General features: G+C 43.6%; 1 protein-coding gene across 2 annotated transcripts in view; it reads right to left on the bottom strand.

Annotated features, from left to right (window-relative positions):
• Positions 1–19615, bottom strand: part of ASTN2 (astrotactin 2) — a 669461-nt gene that overhangs the window by 331998 nt on the left and 317848 nt on the right. For both annotated transcript variants that reach the window (XM_079961923.1, XM_079961924.1), the window contains exon 6: positions 7031–7177. In XM_079961923.1, coding sequence (XP_079818049.1) covers positions 7031–7177 — 147 coding nt within the window. The remainder of the gene's footprint in view (positions 1–7030; positions 7178–19615) is intronic.

The following is a 19615-nucleotide window of genomic DNA, read 5'->3' as shown; positions in this document are numbered from 1 at the left end:
TAGCAAAGTATTGGAAGACACAAGAGCTACCCACGCTGGAGGAATGGCAGGCGAAAGTGATCGATTTTATGGGACTGGCAGAAATGACCGGCAGAATCCGTGACCAAGAGAAAGAGACTGTGGAAGAAGATTGGAAGAAGTTTAAAATATACCTTAAGAGTTACTATAAAATTGAGGAGTGCTAAAATGCTAAGGGAAAGGAAGACGTAGAATTACAGCAGTAAATTTGGTTTGATTTAGGGTGAAATTGAAAGGGAGAATGAATTTATATTTAATTGGCTAAAAGGGTTGTTGAATAATTGTTAAAAATAAAAGGATGCAAAAAGGGGAAGGTATGGGGAAGTCCGGGAAAAGAGGTTTATGGAAATAAGGTAAAGAAATTATGATTTTTTTTGTGTGTGTTTGTTTTTATGTTGTTTTTGTGTTTGTTAAAAATTGGAAATCAATAAAAATTTTATTTTAAAAAAAAAGGCCTGATCCAGCATGCTATACTCCCCTGCTCAGCGCCCTAGGGCCCCAGACCTGCCACTCAACACCTAACCTAGGGCAGGGCCTGATGGCCTCTATAAAGGACTGCTGCTGCCGCTGCTGCTGCTGGGCAGAGAGGGCTCCGTTTTGTTTTGTATTTATTGCTGTTATTTTTTACCTATGTCATTTTAAACTGTGATACTAATGCTGTATTCTTAGTTTTAGATTTTGATTTATGTGGAAATTGTTTCCCATTTGGTTGTGTCTTTTTTTTGATGTGGTTTATTTATTGTTTATTACTTTTGTAATTATGTACCGTATTTTGCACCTCATAGGATGCACCAGCCCATAGGATGCACCTAGTTTTTTTGGGGGGAAATAAAGAAAAAAAATTATTTCCCCCCCCCCCCAGGTGCGGGGTTGGAAGAACCAGGTCGGGGAACAGCGGGAAGGCGCGCTCCGCCTCCCCGCTGTCGCGCTCCGCCTCCCCGCTGTCCCCCGAGCTTGTGGGGCTGGCGATGGGGAGAAGTGTGCTGAGCCCGGGACTGCAGGCAGCTCTGCGCAGCCATCGGGAGCTGAGCAGGACTTCGCACCCCGCTCCCGATGGCCGCGCAGAGTTGCGCTGAGCCCGGGACTACAGGCAGGTCTGCGCAGCCACCGGGAGCCGGACGGGACTTCGTGCCCCCCTCCTGATGGCCGCACAGAGCTGTGCTGAGCCCGGGACTGCAGGCAGCTCTGCGCAACCCTCGGAGCCGGTCTCCTGAGGGTTGCACAGAGCTTCCTGAAGCCTGGAGAATGAGAGGGGTCATTGCGCACCGACCCCTCTTGCTCTCCAGGCTTCAGCGAAAGCCTGCATTCACCCCATAGGACACACACACATTTCCCCTTCATTTTTGGAGGGGAAAAAGTGTGTCCTATAGGGCGAAAAATACGGTAAATCTTGTTATGCTGTAAGCCACCTTGAGCATTGTTTTTTTAACTGCGGAAATGCGGCATACAAATTTAAAATGATGATGATGATGATGGGCTAACAGGAGTTGGAGTCTAGCAACATTGGGGGTGGAGGGAGGGTTCCCGACTCCTGCACTAGGAATAAGTGGCTATGAGGAACAGCCCCAAAGCCTTCTACTGACTTCTGAGCCCTGGAAGCAAACACACCAGCAGCAGTGCCAGGTGGGCTCTGCTAGAGTGTTTGCACGACACCCTCTCCACCTCACCCATCCTGGTAAGCAACAGTGACCCACCACTAAGAAACAAGCATAGTGCCTCCATGCTCCTGCTCTGTTCTGAGTTTTTGTGCAAAACATTTGATCCAAAAGAGAAGGATGCTGTTTAATTTGCCCTTGTGGTAAGAAGAAAAAAAGGTGAAGGTTAGAACTGACTGAGTGAAGGGTCCCAGCAGAAGGAAGAAAATGTAATTTGCCCTTAGTAGTTGAACTTGGTGCTCACTGCATGTTGGGCTAATAAGGTCAGCTAAATTCAAGAAACATTGAACATTCACCTTGGGGGTGGGGAGAGCAATAGAAAGTGGCAATGGCTCCCAACTAATGCATAAGCATCTCATTCTTTTCTCCATCAGAAATTAGCAAGTTCACCATCTGAGAACCAGAAAAAGCAGCAGAGATGAGCAGCTTTTAAGTGAAGGTATGAGGCTTTTATCAGTCATAACATTAAAAATAGAAACAGTACTGGGAAGGTGTCTCACACCACCAATCAAAGTTTTGCTACACACCATCAAAACCTGAAGCCAGAAGGCAAAGGTTTTGAGTAGCAGAGGTCACTTGTATAATTGTAAAACTACCTAGCTAGCAGCATTGGAGTGCCTAGGAGTGTCTTTTGCCAGGTACAGCTGGTACTCCAGCTGTTCTTCGACTGAGAATAGCCTGGCCACAATTACTGCAACACACTCTGTGGGGGGCTAACATTCAGATTGGTTTGGAAGCTCCAGTTGGTGCAAAATGCTGTGGCTATATCACTGGTGCAGACAGACAACTGCCAGCACACAACACCAGTGCTTAAAAGCTTGCATTGGCTGTCCATGTGCTACTGGGCTAAGTTCAAGGTTTACTGAATTACGGTAGTTTGCAAGACCCTTTACAACTTAGGTCCATGATCCCATAAGGACTGCCTGATCCCTGATATCCCTGCCTGATGATTAAGGGCTTCAGGGGAGTCACATCCACCAGCTGCTATGTGTTCAGTACAGTGGAGCCAGTTCTGCTTTAGGTGCAGGGTGGGGGAGGTGACCCTTTCCTCCTTTCTGGAAATTCCCCTGTTAGCCCCAACAGCACTATCTGGCTGCTTGGAGCACTGGATAAGAACAGTTACCATAACAGGCTATTAAAATACACTGAAACATTTCCTTACAAATCAGCACATACCTTCTAATAATGCGAAATAGATAGTATCTATGCAGAAGGTGTAGAAGGGAAGTAAAATAAAATAAAATGTACCAGCCCTTCCCATTCAAAGATCTATATTATGCTCCAGGCAGAACTGTCTATCCCCACCCACTCCCAATTCTCCTTTCATGGCATTCCTGCCCACACTGTAGCATTTCGGATGACACTAGGATGCTGAAATAGACTGGCTTCCTGAGCCCTGAAGGCAAATACCATTTTCTCCGCAATTCAGATATGATTAGGCACTAGCAGCAAAAAAACTGGGTGCCTCAGGGATGATTCACACACTGCATTGCTCTCCCGGTCCCCTCCATTGAGTAATTCCTGTGAGTGATGAGTTCAGTGAAAAAGTCCAGCCTAGCAAACTTCCAGCCTGGAAACAGAAACTCCAAGGTCAGTCCAATGAAGGATGGTGAATAGTGCTACATTTGGACATTGAAGAACTAAGGTGATGTGTGTAGCAAGTTGCTGTTTTTCTGTCTATAATTCAATGGCAAAATGCATGTCTTAAATGCAGAAGGCCTCTGGTTCAAACTCCAGTTTAGAAAGGCTCCAGTAGCAGGGGTTGGGAAAAGATCAGTGGTGGTTGGTGCCCATTAGGAATGGTAGAGCAGAAGGCAGAGAGGTCAGAGCCAATGACAGGCAGAACCAACTTCTACTTTTGGCCCCATCCTCTTCTCTGCAGAGGTCTACAATGGCAATACTGAGATTAAGGAGGAGGGTGCTCATTGGCAGTCCCAACCATTGGTTTGGTTTAAATAAGAAGAAAGACAGGGGCACAGAAAGCTGCCTTACACCAAGTCACAGCACCAATTCATCTCGCTCAGTATTATCTGCTGGCAGCAGATTTCCTGGGTTTCAAACAGGACGCATTCATTCTGCAGGTGTTGGGGACTGAGTGTGCTAAGTGCTCCACCACTGAGCTATGGCACTTTCCATAGATTGGGGGTGGTGGTGGCTGAGGGCAGATTGAGACTGGTGGGGCAATGCCCCACTTGCCTGAATGGACCAGCCTCCTCTACTGGGAAAGATTTCTGCCTGAGACCCTGGAGCCCTGCTGCTAATCACAATACTGGCCAAGTGGACAATAGACTGACTTCTATGAGGCAACTTCCCATATTCCTGGCAGGGTTGGCATGAGATTAAAAAGCAAGGGATGAATCACAAAACACTTTAGGAGTTGAAAAACTGTTGAAAATATTTGTTAACAGGTCCTATTGTTGGTGCTGTCAAAGGTTGCTTCTCAGACTCATAGCAGGGTCCTGACTCCTGGAACGCTTTCATGGTGACTTCTCCCTCCCTTCTTCGTCATTAAGGCTCAGGGAGGATTTTAAAACATTCCTGTTCCCCCAGGCATTTGATGTCTGAAAGATAACTTTCTCTGGAAATTATAAGCTGTGGGGGTATGTGATTGCTTTTATTTGTTTTAGGTAATTTTAATTGTTTTTAGATGTTTTTAATTAATTTTATTATTATGGGTTTTTTTTTAATTGTATTGTGTTAACATTCTGGGGTTTGCTGCCCTTGGCTCATTAGGGAGGAATGGTGGGGTAAAAAATTCATAAATACTACTACTATCAGGAAGAGATAAACAAAACAGCACAGCACTCTCTCAAGAGAGAGAGAGAGAGTTTTGAAGTCTGTGTTGTATTGTGGTCAGAGTGATGGGCTTAGAAAATGGAGAGTTGGGTTCAAAATCCTACTGGGCTTGCCAGCTTACTAGGTGTTGTTAGGACATTCAATGTCTCTCAGCCTAATTCAGGGGTTTTCAACATTTTTGAGTCCTCAGGTACCTTGACAAACCGCCAGTGGCGTAGCGTGGGTTGTCAGCACCCGGGGCAAGGCAAGTAATTTGCGCCCCTTAACCCGTGGATTTGCGCCCCTAACCCTAACCCCCAGATGTTGCGCCCGGTGCGGCCGGGCCCCCCTGCACCCCCCATGCTACGCCACTGCAAACCGCAGGTCTCCTGTGGCAAACCACTTACACTAGGGTTCCATTACAGGACACGTGTAAGCCCCATTCTGCCCTGCTCCTTTCTGGCACACATGTAAGTGGCAGCACATGTGTCAATGGGAACCCATGAAATGCCACTGCTCTGCGGGGATGAGCTGACATATTCCACATGGCAGCCCCAGCCTGCCTTTCCCGAAATTTGTGCACACATGGTGGGGGGAGGGTGTTGGAGAGAGCAAAACAAGATTAAGATCAAAAGCAGAAATACTTTGTCGTTGTGGGGAAGGAAAGCGAGAAACGCATAGCACAGGACACATATGCAGACATGGTGCTTTCTTGCAACATTCTCCCTGTTCCCATAAAGCTATGTGACTGTTAAGGAGGAGGAGACCTGCTGGGGTGGGGGTGGGGAGGTAGAGAAGAAGAGGGTGGAGTGATGTTGGGGGTAGAAGAAGTGAAAAACACTGTAGATACTCCTCACTTTCAGGGTTATTTTTAAATCCTTCCTTATAGAGCACACACCATCAAGCTAGTTTGCTATTTTCTTGCATTTCTCAAAAACCCTGTGTAAAACTAAGGAACTGTTAGTTACTGAAGCTGGGGAGGATTTTTGTTTGTTTGTTTGTTTGTTTGTTTGTTGTTGTTGTTGAATGGGGGGAAGAGAGATTTTAAGAAAATAAAGAGTCATGCAAAAGTACTTCCCCACTTTTTGCCATTGTTTTATTTCAGGAAGATAATTGGCTGCAAGTTAAAGCTGGTTTCCTTGAATGTTCTTCAGGAAGAGAAAGAGAGATAGATAATGCAGGAAGATATGGGATGCAATTTAATGAAAGCACAGGCCCTGGGGCTACCCTGAACATTCCTCAGGACACTCCAGGGTGCCATGGAAGACTGGTTGAAAACCAATGGCCTAATTAAGAGGACTTTGGGAGAATGAGATGGAACCAGGGGAATGGGTGGAGACCATTAAGAATCTGCGCTGGAATTGACTAAAAAAATGCTGAACAACCCAGGGTAATCTCCCCCCCAAAAAAGCCCAACAACTGGCAATTTGAGCCCCCCAAAATAGGGGGTGTCTTACACACAGAAGAGTATGGTAAATACAGGAACTTGGACTTGCTAAACAGCACAAGTGTAAAATTTGATTGTGCTGCCATTTAACAAAGCAGTAAAATGAAGCAGAGACTTCTTCGAGGTTGGAAGGATAAACATCCACCATCCATTACTCATGACCTGAAGATCTTGCTGCCCCTTTCTATATTTGAATGTACATATTATAATTACCAGTAGGTATCTACTTGAGCGCATGCCAGCATATATTAGTGTATATTTATTTTTAAATTGGGATTGATGGATAATTCTTATTGTTAATGTGAGCTCATGATTATTTATCTCATATTTGCCATAAAAACTATATTTACATGAGGAAGGACATAAAAAACGATTAAAGAAATCCTTATATGTTACTGGGGGTGGGGGAATATAAATGCAATAATTTCTACTATATTTTCATTGCTTGTTTTGTTATAAGTCTGTATCTGCAATTATAGATAACATATTCCTAATCAAATATGTACATTACACACACTTAAATTTAAGCAGCAATAACAAGTTGAGAAAAAGTCCCTTTATGAAAAACTGCACACTCTGGTTTTCTTCCACCCTAACAATCAGAGGGGACGCAGGTGGCGCTGTGGGTTAAAGCCTCAGCGCCTAGGGCTTGCCGATCGAAAGGTCGGCGGTTCGAATCCCTGCGGCGGGGTGCGCTCCCGCTGCTCGGTCCCAGCGCCTGCCAACCTAGCAGTTCGAAAGCACCTCCGGGTGCAAGTAGATAAATAGGGACCGCTTACCAGCGGGAAGGTAAAGGGCGTTTCCGTGTGCGGCTCTGGCTCTGGCTCTGGCTCTGGCCAGAGCAGCTTCGTCACGCTGGCCACGTGACCCGGAAGTGTCTCCGGACAGCGCTGGCCCCTGGCCTCTTAAGTGAGATGGGCGCACAACCCCAGAGTCTGTCAAGACTGGCCCGTACGGGCAGGGGTACCTTTACCTTTACCTTTAACAATCAGAGACAAGATGCTGCGCTAGATCAATTTAAAATACAGATCCCAAACCCCTCTGCCCCAGATGGCCTATGACATCTTTAGGAAGCTTGGGGTGTGTGAGAAGGGCTCTGCAATTATCATCATAGCAGTGAGGCCGGTGCTCTTACCATCAGCAATGAAGTGCTCAGGAACGTGGAGTGTCACCTTGACAGTCAGTGGGCAGGACAGCTGAGTACCACACACCATGGCCAGGATGCAGGAGCTCACGGCAATTAAGGTAAGTGCTGTCTTGTTCACAGGGCTCTTCAGGGAACCTGGGAAGTAAAAGAAAAACTCAGTTACAATGTGAAGAGAAAGATCAGAGCCCATTCTCATCTCAATCACCATACTGAGGCATGATAAAGAAAGTTTCTGATTTGAGCCTTCAAACTACCTCTGACCAGAATTTTCATCACCAAGGTAGTAATGGCATTTTCAGTACCTTCTTGGGTAGCACCCCAACAATGGAGAGCATAAATAATTGAGTAATAGGCACAAAAAGCATTTTTGTGGTTGGGACGGCTGGAATCCCAATACATTTTAGGCTAGAATAAGGTCTCCATCTTAGGATATTTAGTTCAAGAGAAACTCCTGTTCAAAAGCATGGTTATACATGTTCCTGTAAAAGAAGCCACACAGCCATGCTTTTTGAAGAGAAGTTTCTATTGAACTATTCCCCCCCCCACCCACCAGGGAAGGGCTTTAGCTTGAAACATGTTGGGATTCCCATCTCCCCACTCGCCCACCTGCCTATAAAGCACTCCATTTTGAATTGATGACTCAATCCTTTATGATACCTATCTCTGTGGTCCCTTGCTAAAAAAGGAACAATGTGTGTTTGTGGAAAACCAGACTATGCTTCTCCTTGCCATCTCTCAGGGGTTCACCTACATTTACCTGCTACAGGTACCGTAACTGACATTTGCAGAAGGAACATCAAATCTGGTGCTGTGAAATTAGTCACTAAAGAAACTCCTTTGTTCGCCCTTCTTTGTGGATCTCATTTACAGAACACTTAAATCCCCCCTCCCTCATTCCCAAAAACACTGGAGCAGGGGAAATGTTATTAAACTTTAATTGATAAAGGAAGATAACTAAATAAAAGACACAAAACTATTTCCCCCTTACATTTTACATAAGAAGCTGTTTTCTGAGAAACATCAAGTTATATAATTTTTTTCTAAAGAAAATTAATACACTTTTTACATAAAAGAATAAAGAAAATCAAGTATTATCCAATGTAAAATCATTTATAGGGAAATCAGCTGGAATTGCAGAGCACATAAAAGCTGGAACTTGGTATGAGCTACAATGGTACAGAGACAGCAAAATCCGTTTTGTTAGTCACAGAAAGCCTTTTCATCGCTCAAGGTCATTCTTGCAAAGGGCCTCTCACAGCAAGTGTGGGCTAAAAGAATTTCTGACAGCATGAAGACAGGCTCTTTGCAGCCCAAATCTGGTGCTAGACCAACCCCAGCACTGAAGAGCCATGAGGGTCAAACAGTGCTTCTGTGCCCTCTCTCTGTGGACCAACTGTCTTAACATCCCACATGCCAAAAAGCTGACACCTAAGAAAATATTCAGAGCCAGCAGAACCTTTTGAGTCTATGCAGAGCCAAGATACGCAGCAGCTCCAAGGAATATTGTGCTGCAGTTGGGCCTCCATCAAGACCAAAACTAGTTCTCCCGCAGAGCTTGTTAATAAAGCCAGTTTAATGAGGGAAAGTGCAAGTTACAGTGCTAGCAGAAGAAAAATTGGCAACCCTACTGCACAACACAAAGACCGTGAAACTAATTGAATGAAAGCCCGTTGCCCTTTCTTCCTTCAGGTTAAGAAGGCCAAAATGTTCTCTTTGCAAAAGAAAAAGAAACGGGGAGGGGGCTGCGGAAACAAGGAAAATGCCAACACCACATGAACATCGAATCCTCCTTTCCTGTAATAATTGGGTCAATTCTGCTATAATAACACAGTTTGAGCAAGAGCAGAGAACAGGCCACACAGATTTGAAAGTTAAGGAGAAATACATGCACCAAAACTAAATAAATATTTGTTCCAGGAAGGGAAGGATTTCAAAATCGGAACTGAATTGGCAGGCAAACCTTGCACACTGATTATTATTCTCTGAAAGCCTTGGCAGCTCCCTACAGGCAGACTAAATAGAATTGTAGGCTCACTCATACTTCTGCTTGCCCCATGCCTAGAAAGCATGGGTCTGAGAGCTTTTTCGGCTTGACCCTTAATTTCTAGGCCTGAGCAGTTTTTCCAATGCCCTGCTCCTTTCCTAAGAAAAACCCACTCTTTAGCTCTAAATTGGAACAAATAGCAATCCATGGAAAACCCAATTGCCGTTTGCTCCGACTGAGAGCCAAAGTGCAGTTTTCCCCGGAGGAAAAGCAGCAGGACATGGGGAAGTGTGGATGAGTGCTGAGAGTTCACACACTCAGTGAAGAACTGTCCAAAAAAAGGTCCAAGATGCACTGGTTGCTTTTAAGATAGGCAAGTGCTCACATTACATAATTCTGCTGTTCCACACTAAAATATGTGTTGCATTCTACAAAGTATCTATCACAAACATCAAAGCCTTGATCTCAGCTTGATCCCAGGAGGTAAGTGGGGAAACCTCAGTAAGTGATCAAAACAATCTCACTTTTGAGATTCTTAAAAAGTATTTTTAAACCATTTTAACTAAGCCTAAACTGGTTATGATAATGATATTTTAATGACTACCTGCTCCCATATGAGCCCACTTGACTATGGTGGTTCATTTACCAGAAGCAATGTATTTAGTATTAACTCTGGAAGTGTATACTTCATTCTGACCAAGCTAAGCCACCTAGAACCAAATATACATCAGTATAACACACACACCCAATATTGCAGAATCACAGAACTGCAGAATTATAGAAATGGAAGGTACTCCAAGGGTCATCTAGTCCACTCCCTAGAAATGTGACCATAAAACCTTCTCCCCACCCCCAATTCAATTTAACAGCATCAAACATGGAAGTGGGGAGGAAAAGGCTCAATACGTTTTCCTGGACACTCGTTTTGCACCATTATCTTAGCTAGCAACTCGAACTACTGTTGCTTGTTTTCGTTAACACGTAGGAATTGCTTAAATTGCTTTGGAATTGAAATCAAATCTTTTACTTGAAAACTGATGCTACTACCTCTTGATTTTCAGGTCTCTGCCTTCAAACTGTTACTAGAGTTTCCATACAACACAATATCTAGTTGTCAAACATTATTCAGTTGATTATTGAAATATGATTTAATACCACTTTCATAGTATTCTGAAAAAGTTTTGGCAATGCCTGGATTAAGCATGTAGATTACAGGTGTGCCTTCAAATATTTTAACTGTTACACTTGGTTCGCTGTGATTAAAGTATATATTTTATTAAAGGATATATTTTATGTATTGTACTTTTATTGTGTATTTATTTTTGTATTGATGTGTATTCATGCTGTTCGCTGCTTTGGGGACTAAAAAGCAGTACATAAATAAACCATACCATACAGCTAGTATTAGCCAATTATTTGGAGGCTCTTTTTTTAAAAAAAAATGAGACTTAATTGTTTTCAACTCTGTAACTTTCTCTGCACCTGGAGAGCATACACAATGTGCACATTGCATTTAAATACACACCAAGAGATAAATGACTTAACACGAGACCTTTAAAAAACAGATGAATTTAAACTTTATGACCCAGCACTAACTAAACAGACTGCAACAGAATCCTTGGATTTCAGGGCTTATTTTACGAACATGAAAGTAACACCTATTCATCCCTTGCCCCAGAAGCTTAAAGCTGTCAAGAAACAGGTTTAGTCAAGAAATGAGAACATTAATTGATTCATTGATGGTTGGGGTAGTGAACAGTGCTCTGCTTCTACAGGAGTCACACACACACACACACAAACACACGTCTGGGCTCTACGAGAGAAACATCTAGACCAGAGGTCGACAACCTAAGGCCCATGGGCCAGTTCCAGCCCATGAGCTTCATGGAACCGGCCCATGGCCGTTACGTGGATCGGCGTGGGGATTCCGTGCTCTTTCTTTTCGTGGTGCCTTTTTCTCGCTGCAGGGACTGACTTCCGGGGCAGAAGAGCACCAGAAATAGTGTGTGCGCAAGCATGTGCTGTTTCTGGCACACTTCTGGAGTGGAGGAGCGCCCATGTGCATGTGCACACGCTATTTCCATCACTCTTCCGACCCGGAAGCACCTTGCAAACACAGCAGAGTTTAAATTCAGGGGCAAGCTTTTTGTCTTGTGGGATAGGCTTTATACCTTTATGGTATGTTTCTGCAAAGACTCAATAGCTGAAATGTAGCTGGATGCTGAGCAGCAGAACCTTCTCTCAAGAAGAAGAGTGTGCCCAGTGTAGTAATCCTTGAGGAAGAGGGCAAGAAAAGGCCCTGAAGCAAGAAACCCTTGTTTAAGAGAACAAAAGAGCAAGAAGATTTTTTTTTTAAGGGGGAGGGGGAGAGGCATGCAAGCGTTTGTTGTCGTTTTTTTTAAAACAGGAATGGCATCCAAGCATCATTGCCATTTTCAATCCAATCAGCTGCCACTTAATTAGTCTGGAAGGAAAGCTGGATTCTGAAACAAAGGCTCCCTGCGGTGCCCTGTAACCCTGGGCATGTAAGCAGTGTCTGCCAGTGTCACACGCCTCCTGACCTCTCTTTCATGACATTTTCCATTGGCACCAATTACCGTAAATTTCGCTCCATAACACGCAGATTTTTCCTCCTAGAAAGTAAGGGGAAATGTCTGTGCGTGTTATGGAGCGAATGCCTACAGATGGCGGGGGAATCTGCTGCAGTTGTGAGCAGTCCGCGGCTCGCTTTGAAACAGCAAAGCGGGTGTAAGCGGCTCCTGTCAGCGAGCCGAGCTGGGGAGGAGGGAGAGAAGCAGAGCGGGCTTGGCTGCTTTAAAACAACCCCGTCCTCTATGTTCCTCTCTCCTCCCCACTGAGCTGCTAAGTAGCAGCAAAGCTTTTCAGCCAACCTAGCCGGGAGGAGGGAGAGAAGCAGAGCTTTAAAACAACCCCGTGCTCTCTGTCCCTGCCTGCAGTTTTTTGCTGTCCGATTTTGGATTAGCCACTGTGTGTGTGTGTGCTTGAGCTATCGTTCTCCTCCTCCTGCTTCCCGTTCACTCTCCCTGCGCCCCTGCGCTCTCCCTCCGACTTTAGAATTGACACTCTGTGTGTCTGTGTGTGTGAGAGAGGGCTCCTTCTCCTCCTCCTGCTTCCCGTTCACTCTCCCTGCCCTCTCCCTCCCTGCCCTCTGCCTCCGACTTTAGAATTGACACTCTGTGTGTCTGTGTGTGTGTGAGAGAGGGCTCCTTCTCCTCCTCCTGCTTCCTGTTCACTCTCCCTGCCCTCTGCCTCCGACTTTAGAATTGACACTCTGTGTGTCTGTGTGTGTGAGAGAGAGGGCTCCTTCTCCTCCTCCTGCTTCCCGTTCACTCTCCCTGCCCTCTGCCTCCGACTTTAGAATTGACACTCTGTGTGTCTGTGTGTGTGTGAGAGAGGGCTCCTTCTCCTCCTGCTGCTTCCCGTTCACTCCCCAGCGCCCCTGCGACTTCCAGCGCCCTGCGACTTTAGGGCCAGTTCTCTCTCTGCGTGTGTGTGTTTTGACCTCACTGCGCTTGTTGGGGGAGAGTGTTGGTCGCAATTTTTCTTGATTTGTCTCATAGTGGTTACTATCATGGTTTCCTTGCCAGGGAGGAGGGAGAGACGAAGAGCCTGCTTGTTCTAAAGGAGCAAAGCCGGAGAGGAGCCTCTCCTGCATTATTAGCAGCATCCTTTTCCACCCACCCCACACGTGCTCCTTGTCCCTTGAGTTCTTTTCCTTCCCTCCCCACTTAAAACGTGGTTACAAAGCACGGATCCACACGGATCCTCAGGATTTTTGCACTAGGTCACCCCAAATTCACCATCAGATCACATAGCATATCCATGGCTACAGCCTGCACCAAAAAGCACACACACCCACTGTTTCATGGGGCCGCAATGGCACAAAAACGTGGTTACAAAGCATGGATCCACATGGATCCTCAGGATTTTTGCATTGGGCTACCCCAAACTCACCGTCAGATCACATGTCTGTGGCCACAGCATGAACCACAAAAATCATACATCCACTGTTTCGTTTAGAATATTTTTTTCTTGTTTTCCTCCTCTAAAAACTATGTGCGTGTTATGGTCAGGTGCGTGTTATAGAGCGAAAAATACGGTAGATGTGCTCTGGACTCACTGGGGGCAGACAGGCTGCTAGAGAAAACGTCCCATGAAGTGGCAGATTCCTCTGAAGATTCTGAAACCTTTCAAAAGAATCACAGAAGCCAAAAGTTGGGGGGTCAGCAAAGGGGAATAATAAGCACCCCAACATGGCTTACCTTACAAGTTTCTTCTTCTCCTCTTATTGCACTGGAGGGTTAACTGGGTCTGCATTCACACGGCCATATATTCCATTTTCTCACCAATATCCTGTTAATTTCTGCTTTATAGCTGAGCTTTCACGTGGTGTAAAAGCCTCTACCAGAAATATAGCAGAATATGGTGCTCATTTCTGTTTTATTTGCAAACAGATTTTTTCCTCCCTGAGTGCTAAACTTGTGTTATATTTCTGGAAGCAGATTTTACGTCACGTACAAATATAATGCAGAATTTAATAGTTAGGGAAACACTGGGAAACAGGCACATTGCTAGATTTGATGGAGACATGCACAACTCTGTATGAATTTATGACTATCTTTAATAGCTCAACCTCCTCATAACAATATAGTCCTAAATCAACTTTATAAATACACAGTTGGGAAATCAGCCAACCAAGACATAATGAACTTTAATTACCCAATTTTTAATCAGCACAAATTTTGTTAACTGGAGCCAGATGTGGATGCCAAAATGCCTAGCAATCAGGTCTCTCTTTCCCACTCCATGGCAGCACTTGATATTTCATTGAAAATTCCCACCTCAAGATAATTACAGGAATACGGAAAAGAGCTGGGGAGGGGGGTGAATGGGTCATCCATGCTGCTTTGAACCTGCACCAATCTCATTAAGATGAAAGGAAGTCACTTGCGAGAAGCTCTGGTACACAGCAGCCGCAAACTCACAGCAGCCCTATGTGTGTGGGAGGAAAGGGGAGGAAACTGTAGATCACCAACACCTCAAGGAAGCAACCAAGCATGGCAGAATTGCCCATGTACATGCCCAGTTTCCTTTCGCAGACTTAAGGGAGGGATGAGAATTGCCCACCAAACACCCAAGAAGGCCACACTTGTCTTTTTTTTTTTTATAATAATTTTTATTAATTTTCCACACAAATAATAAAGAACAATATAATACAGTACAACTTCAAGCTCATCAGTTCATACCCTTCTTTCTTTGACTTCCCCATACCTCCCCATCCCTGCATCCTTGTTTAATGGTTCTTTAGCAACCCTTAGGTCCATTGTCCTAATTCCCTTTCATAAAAAAATTCTTAAATTTTCTGTTTACTGCTGCAATTCTTTACTTCTTACCCCCTGACATCTTAACACTCCTCAATTTTACAATTATTTTTAAGATATATTTTGAATTTCTTCCAGTCCTCTTCCATTGTCTCTTTCCCCTGGTCCCGGATTCTGCCCGTCATCTCGGCCAGTCCCATAAAGTCGATCACCTTTGTTTGCCATTCTTCCAGAGTAGGTAGTTCTTGCGTCTTCCAATACTTTGCCAGTAGAATTCTTGCTGCTGTAGTGGCATACATAAAGAAAATCCTATCCTTCCTTGACACCATTTGGCCCACCATGCCCAAGAGGAAAGCCTCTGGTTTCTTGGGAAAAGTCCACTTAAGAACCTTCTTAATTTCATTATAGATCATTTCCCAGAAAGCTTTAACCTTTGGGCAGGTCCACCAAAGGTGGTAGAAAGTGCCTTCAGTCTCATTACATTTCCAACACTTATTATTAGGCAAATGGTAAATTTTTGCAAGCTTGACTGGGGTCATGTACCACCGATAGATCATTTTCATAATATTTTCCTTTAAAGCATTACATGCAGTAAATTTAATACCGGTGGTCCATAACTGTTCCCAGTCAGCAAACATAATATCATGACCGATATCTTGTGCCCATTTAATCATAGCTGATTTCACCATTTCATCCTGTGTATTCCATTTTAACAGCAAGTTATACATTTTTGATAAGTTCTTAGTATTGGGTTCCAGCAATTCTGTTTCTAATTTTGACTTCTCTTTCTGAAATCCTATTTTCCTGTCCTGTTTAAACGTCTCATTTATCTGATGGTAGTGCAACCAATCTCGAACCTTAGGCTTTAGTTTCTCATAACTCTGAAGTTTCACCCTTTCGCCATCGTATTCTAAAATCTCATGATATTTTGGCCATTTAGAATCCATATTAAGCTTTTTTACTTCCCTAGCTTCCATTGGTGACACCCACCTAGGGGTTTTACTTTCCAACAAATCTTTATATCTAATCCAAACGTTATACAATGCTTTCCTTACAATATGGTTTTTAAAACTTTTATACACCTTTACCTTGTCGTACCATAAGTATGCATGCCAACCAAAACTATTGTCATACCCTTCCAGATCCAAAATATCAGTATTCTCAAGAAGTAGCCAGTGTTTCAACCAGCAGAAAGCTGCTGATTCATAATAAAGTCTTAAGTCCGGCAGGGCAAACCCCCCTCTATCCTTTGCATCAGTTAGAATCTTAAATTTAATTCTGGGCTTTTTGCCCTGCCAGACAAATTTTGATATGTCTTTCTGCCACTTCTTGAAACAGTCCATCTTGTCCACAATCTGCAACGTCTGGAATAAGAACAGCATTCTAGGCAGTACATTCATCTTAATAGTAGCGATTCGGCCTAACAAGGAAAGTTTCAACCTTGACCATATTTCCAGATCCCTTTTAACTTCTGACCAACATTTTTCATAATTATCCTTAAATAAGTTCACATTCTTGGATGTTAAGTTTACCCCCAGGTATTTTACCCTTTTTGTTATTTCCAAGCCTGTTTCATTCTGAAAACTCTCTCTTTCTTCCATTGTTAAATTTTTTTCCAACACTTTCGTTTTTTGTCTATTCAATTTAAAGCCTGCTACTCGACCAAATATTTCAATTAATTCTAATACTCTTTTAGTACTAGTGTCTGGCTGTTGCAAAGTCAATACTATGTACAATCCATGTACTGCATCTGGAAAAACTTTATTTCTCTCAAAATCTCATGGGACTTTGGTTTGGACCTCAACTTCTTCTCTCCTTCTTTTATTTTTTCTAAAAATTTTTCCTTCTTCTCATTTTGTTGCTTCCTCTTTATAGAATTTTGTTGAATTAGGAAACCTCGCATCACGGCTTTACTTGCGTCCCAGATTATTCTTTTTTCCACATCTGTTTTCCTGTTGATCTCAAAGTAATCTTTTAATGTTTTAAGGGCCTTCTTGTGGATCTCTTCATCCTTGAATAGGGTGTCATTCATTCTCCATCTAAAGGATCCAGTTGTTGTTAGTTTCATCTCCATCTTCACCGCATTATGGTCGGAGCACGTTTTTGGACATATTTCTACTTTTTTTGTTCTTGACGCCAGACTGCTAGAAATCCAAATTTGGTCTATTCTTGTCCATGTCATTTTTGCTTCAGAGAAGAAAGTTCCCTCTCTCTCTAGAGGATTCTTTGTTCTCCAAATATCAATCAAGTCCATTGTTTCAGTCATTTCGAAAAAGATCTTTGGTAGTCTCCCTTCTTTTGAAATCACTTGTCTCTGTGCTTTATCCATGTTTGTTGAGACAACTCCATTCATGTCTCCCATCATTAGGATTTTATAGTCTAAAAAGTCAACTAATGTCTCATGCAACTTCCTAAAGAATTCGGCCTTCCCTTCATTTGGGGCATAAACTCCCACAATTAGTATCTTTTCTCCTTGAATTTGTACTTCAATTGCCAGGTATCTTCCTTGTTCATCTTTAAATATCAATTTTGGAGCCAATTTTTCCTTTGCATAGATCACCACACCTCTTTTCTTTACTTTGTCTGATGAGATAAATTCTTGACCAAGTCTCTTATTTATCAGTAATTTCCTATGTATCCTGGCAATATGGGTTTCTTGCAAACATATTATATCTAATTGTTCTTTCTTCAAAATGTGAAAAACCTGTCGTCTTTTCCGAGGAAGGTTCAAACCGTTACAGTTCCAACTAAGGAGTTGCAGAGACATTTTGTATTTAAGTAGTTGTTCCTCCAACTGCTCCAAGCTTCTGCTCTTCCTCCGATGGTGGTGGTAAAAGTCCAAATGACAAATTTGCTATATCAGGTGATTCCCTCTCCTCCACAGTTCCTTTCTGCAAATCCTCCAGGTATCTTTCCAGAAATTGTTCTTTGTCCTGAATTGTTTTTATTTTAATCTTCCTTCCTTTAAAGTTAAAGGATAATCCTTGTGGAAACTCCCATCTGAATGGTATGGTGTTTTTCTTCAGCAGATCTGCTAGACTTTTGTAATATGTTCTCACCTCTAAAATGTATTTGGGAATGTCCTTAAAAATCTGTATCTGACAATTTTGTATCACCAATGCCTTTTGATAATGTAGATTCAATATTTTATCTCTTTCTTCTTTTGATCTCAATGTAATTAGACAATCCCTTGGTTTTTTATCCTGCTTTCTACCCAATCGAAAGGCTGATGTTATCTCAAATTCATCCTCTTCCTCCCATTCCTCCTGCCAAAAAGCTATAATGTTCTCTGTGAGAAATTGCACAAGGTTGTCCCCTTCCCCTTCAGGCACCAATCTAAGTTTTAGGTTCTTCTCTTTACGTTGAAGTTCCAGTAAGGAGAGGGCTGCATCATGCTCATTGACTTTTTTAATAATAGGCCCAAACTTTTCCCTTGTCTCTTCAGCCGTTGTTTTTGCACTTTCTGCAATCTTTCGTGTTTCTGAATTTTCCTGAATTAATCTATTTATAGAATCTGTGTTAGATTTAACACTGGCTGTATTCACATCCAATCTTGTTGTCAACTCTGTTAATTTTTTAGAATTCTCTGTCGATAGCTTTGTCAATGCTTCCAGGGATTGATTTATTTTAAGTAGTGCCTGAGTCATAGGATCCATAGAAGCTGGTGTTTTTTCCTGTGCAGCTGGAACAGTTCCTGATATAGAGCCCCTTTTCTTCTGAGATTGTTTTGCTTTCTGCCTTGTTACTATCTCTTCTGTAGGGGCACTCATATCCTCAAGGTCGTTTTCACAGAGTTGATTTCCAAGTGGAAAATCCCACTGTTACTTTTCCAAGTGCAACAGTTTCACTTAAAGCCCTCTAGAGGGAGCATTCAATTGTATCCAAATGGCAAAGATAAAGAAAAGCAAAGAAGCAAGGAAGTGTAACAGTAGCCAAAAGTTTCCAATATCCAAACTGTAACGTCTCTATCTTCTATGTGGCCAAAATGCAACAGGGTAAATCTAAGGTCCGGTAACTTTGTTACGAACAAACCCCCACTTCGCAAAGTTTGACAGTCCACGTCCCGGTGTCTTATTTGGGCAGCCCGACCCAGGGGGATTTGGCAATGGAAGATCTTAATTTTCCAATAATTTTCCGGCAGGTTAACAACGTCCCAATCCCTTCCCCCCTTCTCCTGCCAATCTGGGGGGAAGTTTTAAGTCCGATGTCAGTTTGACAGCTTAAAAAAAAAATAGAAAGGTTCCCTTCAAATGCAGCTTGATTTCCGTTGCTTTATCTCTCCTGCAGTTCCGGGGAGGCAGACTTCCTTAATTTATGCCTTTCCCGTTTTCAGCCGAATTTCTTATTTAATGTCCCGTTACTTTTTCGATCTTACGGGTGCTGTGGTCAAATTCCAATTACAGGAAGGAATCGGCGCTCTCCGCTCATGGCGACGCGGCTTCACTCCGCTAGCTGGGTGACGACTCTCAGCACCGCGCTTACCCCGATGCCGCTCAGAAGCCTTTAAAAAGGCTCCCTCACAGTGCCGGGGGGCGCAAAAGGTGCCCACCGAATCTCCTTTGTTCACAGGCTCCGCGCCTGTGATTTTAAGGGTCCCCCGCTTGCCGTAGCGGGTAAGACCCGAACTAACGAAGCAGTCCTGCCTCGGAGCTCGAGGCTCGGACCGCCATTAAGCGCTGGCGCCGACTGGAAGTCCTCAGAAGGCCACACTTGTCAAGGGAGTTCACTGTGTAGTAACTATCCAGAGTTATGTTCAGGCAGAGACTCATTAAAGCAATTCACACTACCAAGGACCCTGCAACTCAAAAACTAATTACAGATTAAGGTAAAGGTAAAGGACCCCTGAACAGTTAAATCCAGTCAAAGGTGACTATGGGGTGTGGCACTCATCTTGCTTCAGGCCAAGGGAGCTGACGTTTGTCCACAGACAGCTTTCCAGGTCATGTGGCCAGCATGACTAAACCGCTTCTGGAGCAACAGGACACCGTGATGGAAACCAAAGCGCACATGGAAACGCCGTTTACTTTCCTGCCACAGTGGTACCTCTTTATCTACTTGCACTGGTGTGCTTTCGAACTGCTAGGTTGGCAGGAGCTGGTACAGAGCAACGGGAGCTCACCACCATCCAGCGGATTCAAACCGCTAACCTTCCGATTGACAACCCCAAGAGACTCAGTGAGGCATTGCATGGAAGGGGCGGGTGGGAGACAGGTTTCCTGTTAAATCTCTGCAGTCTACATTGCTTGT

This window comes from Podarcis cretensis (genome assembly GCF_951804945.1).
Source record: "Podarcis cretensis genome assembly, chromosome: Z".
NCBI classification, from domain to species: domain Eukaryota; kingdom Metazoa; phylum Chordata; class Lepidosauria; order Squamata; family Lacertidae; genus Podarcis; species Podarcis cretensis.
This window is presented reverse-complemented; position numbering and strand designations above follow the sequence as displayed.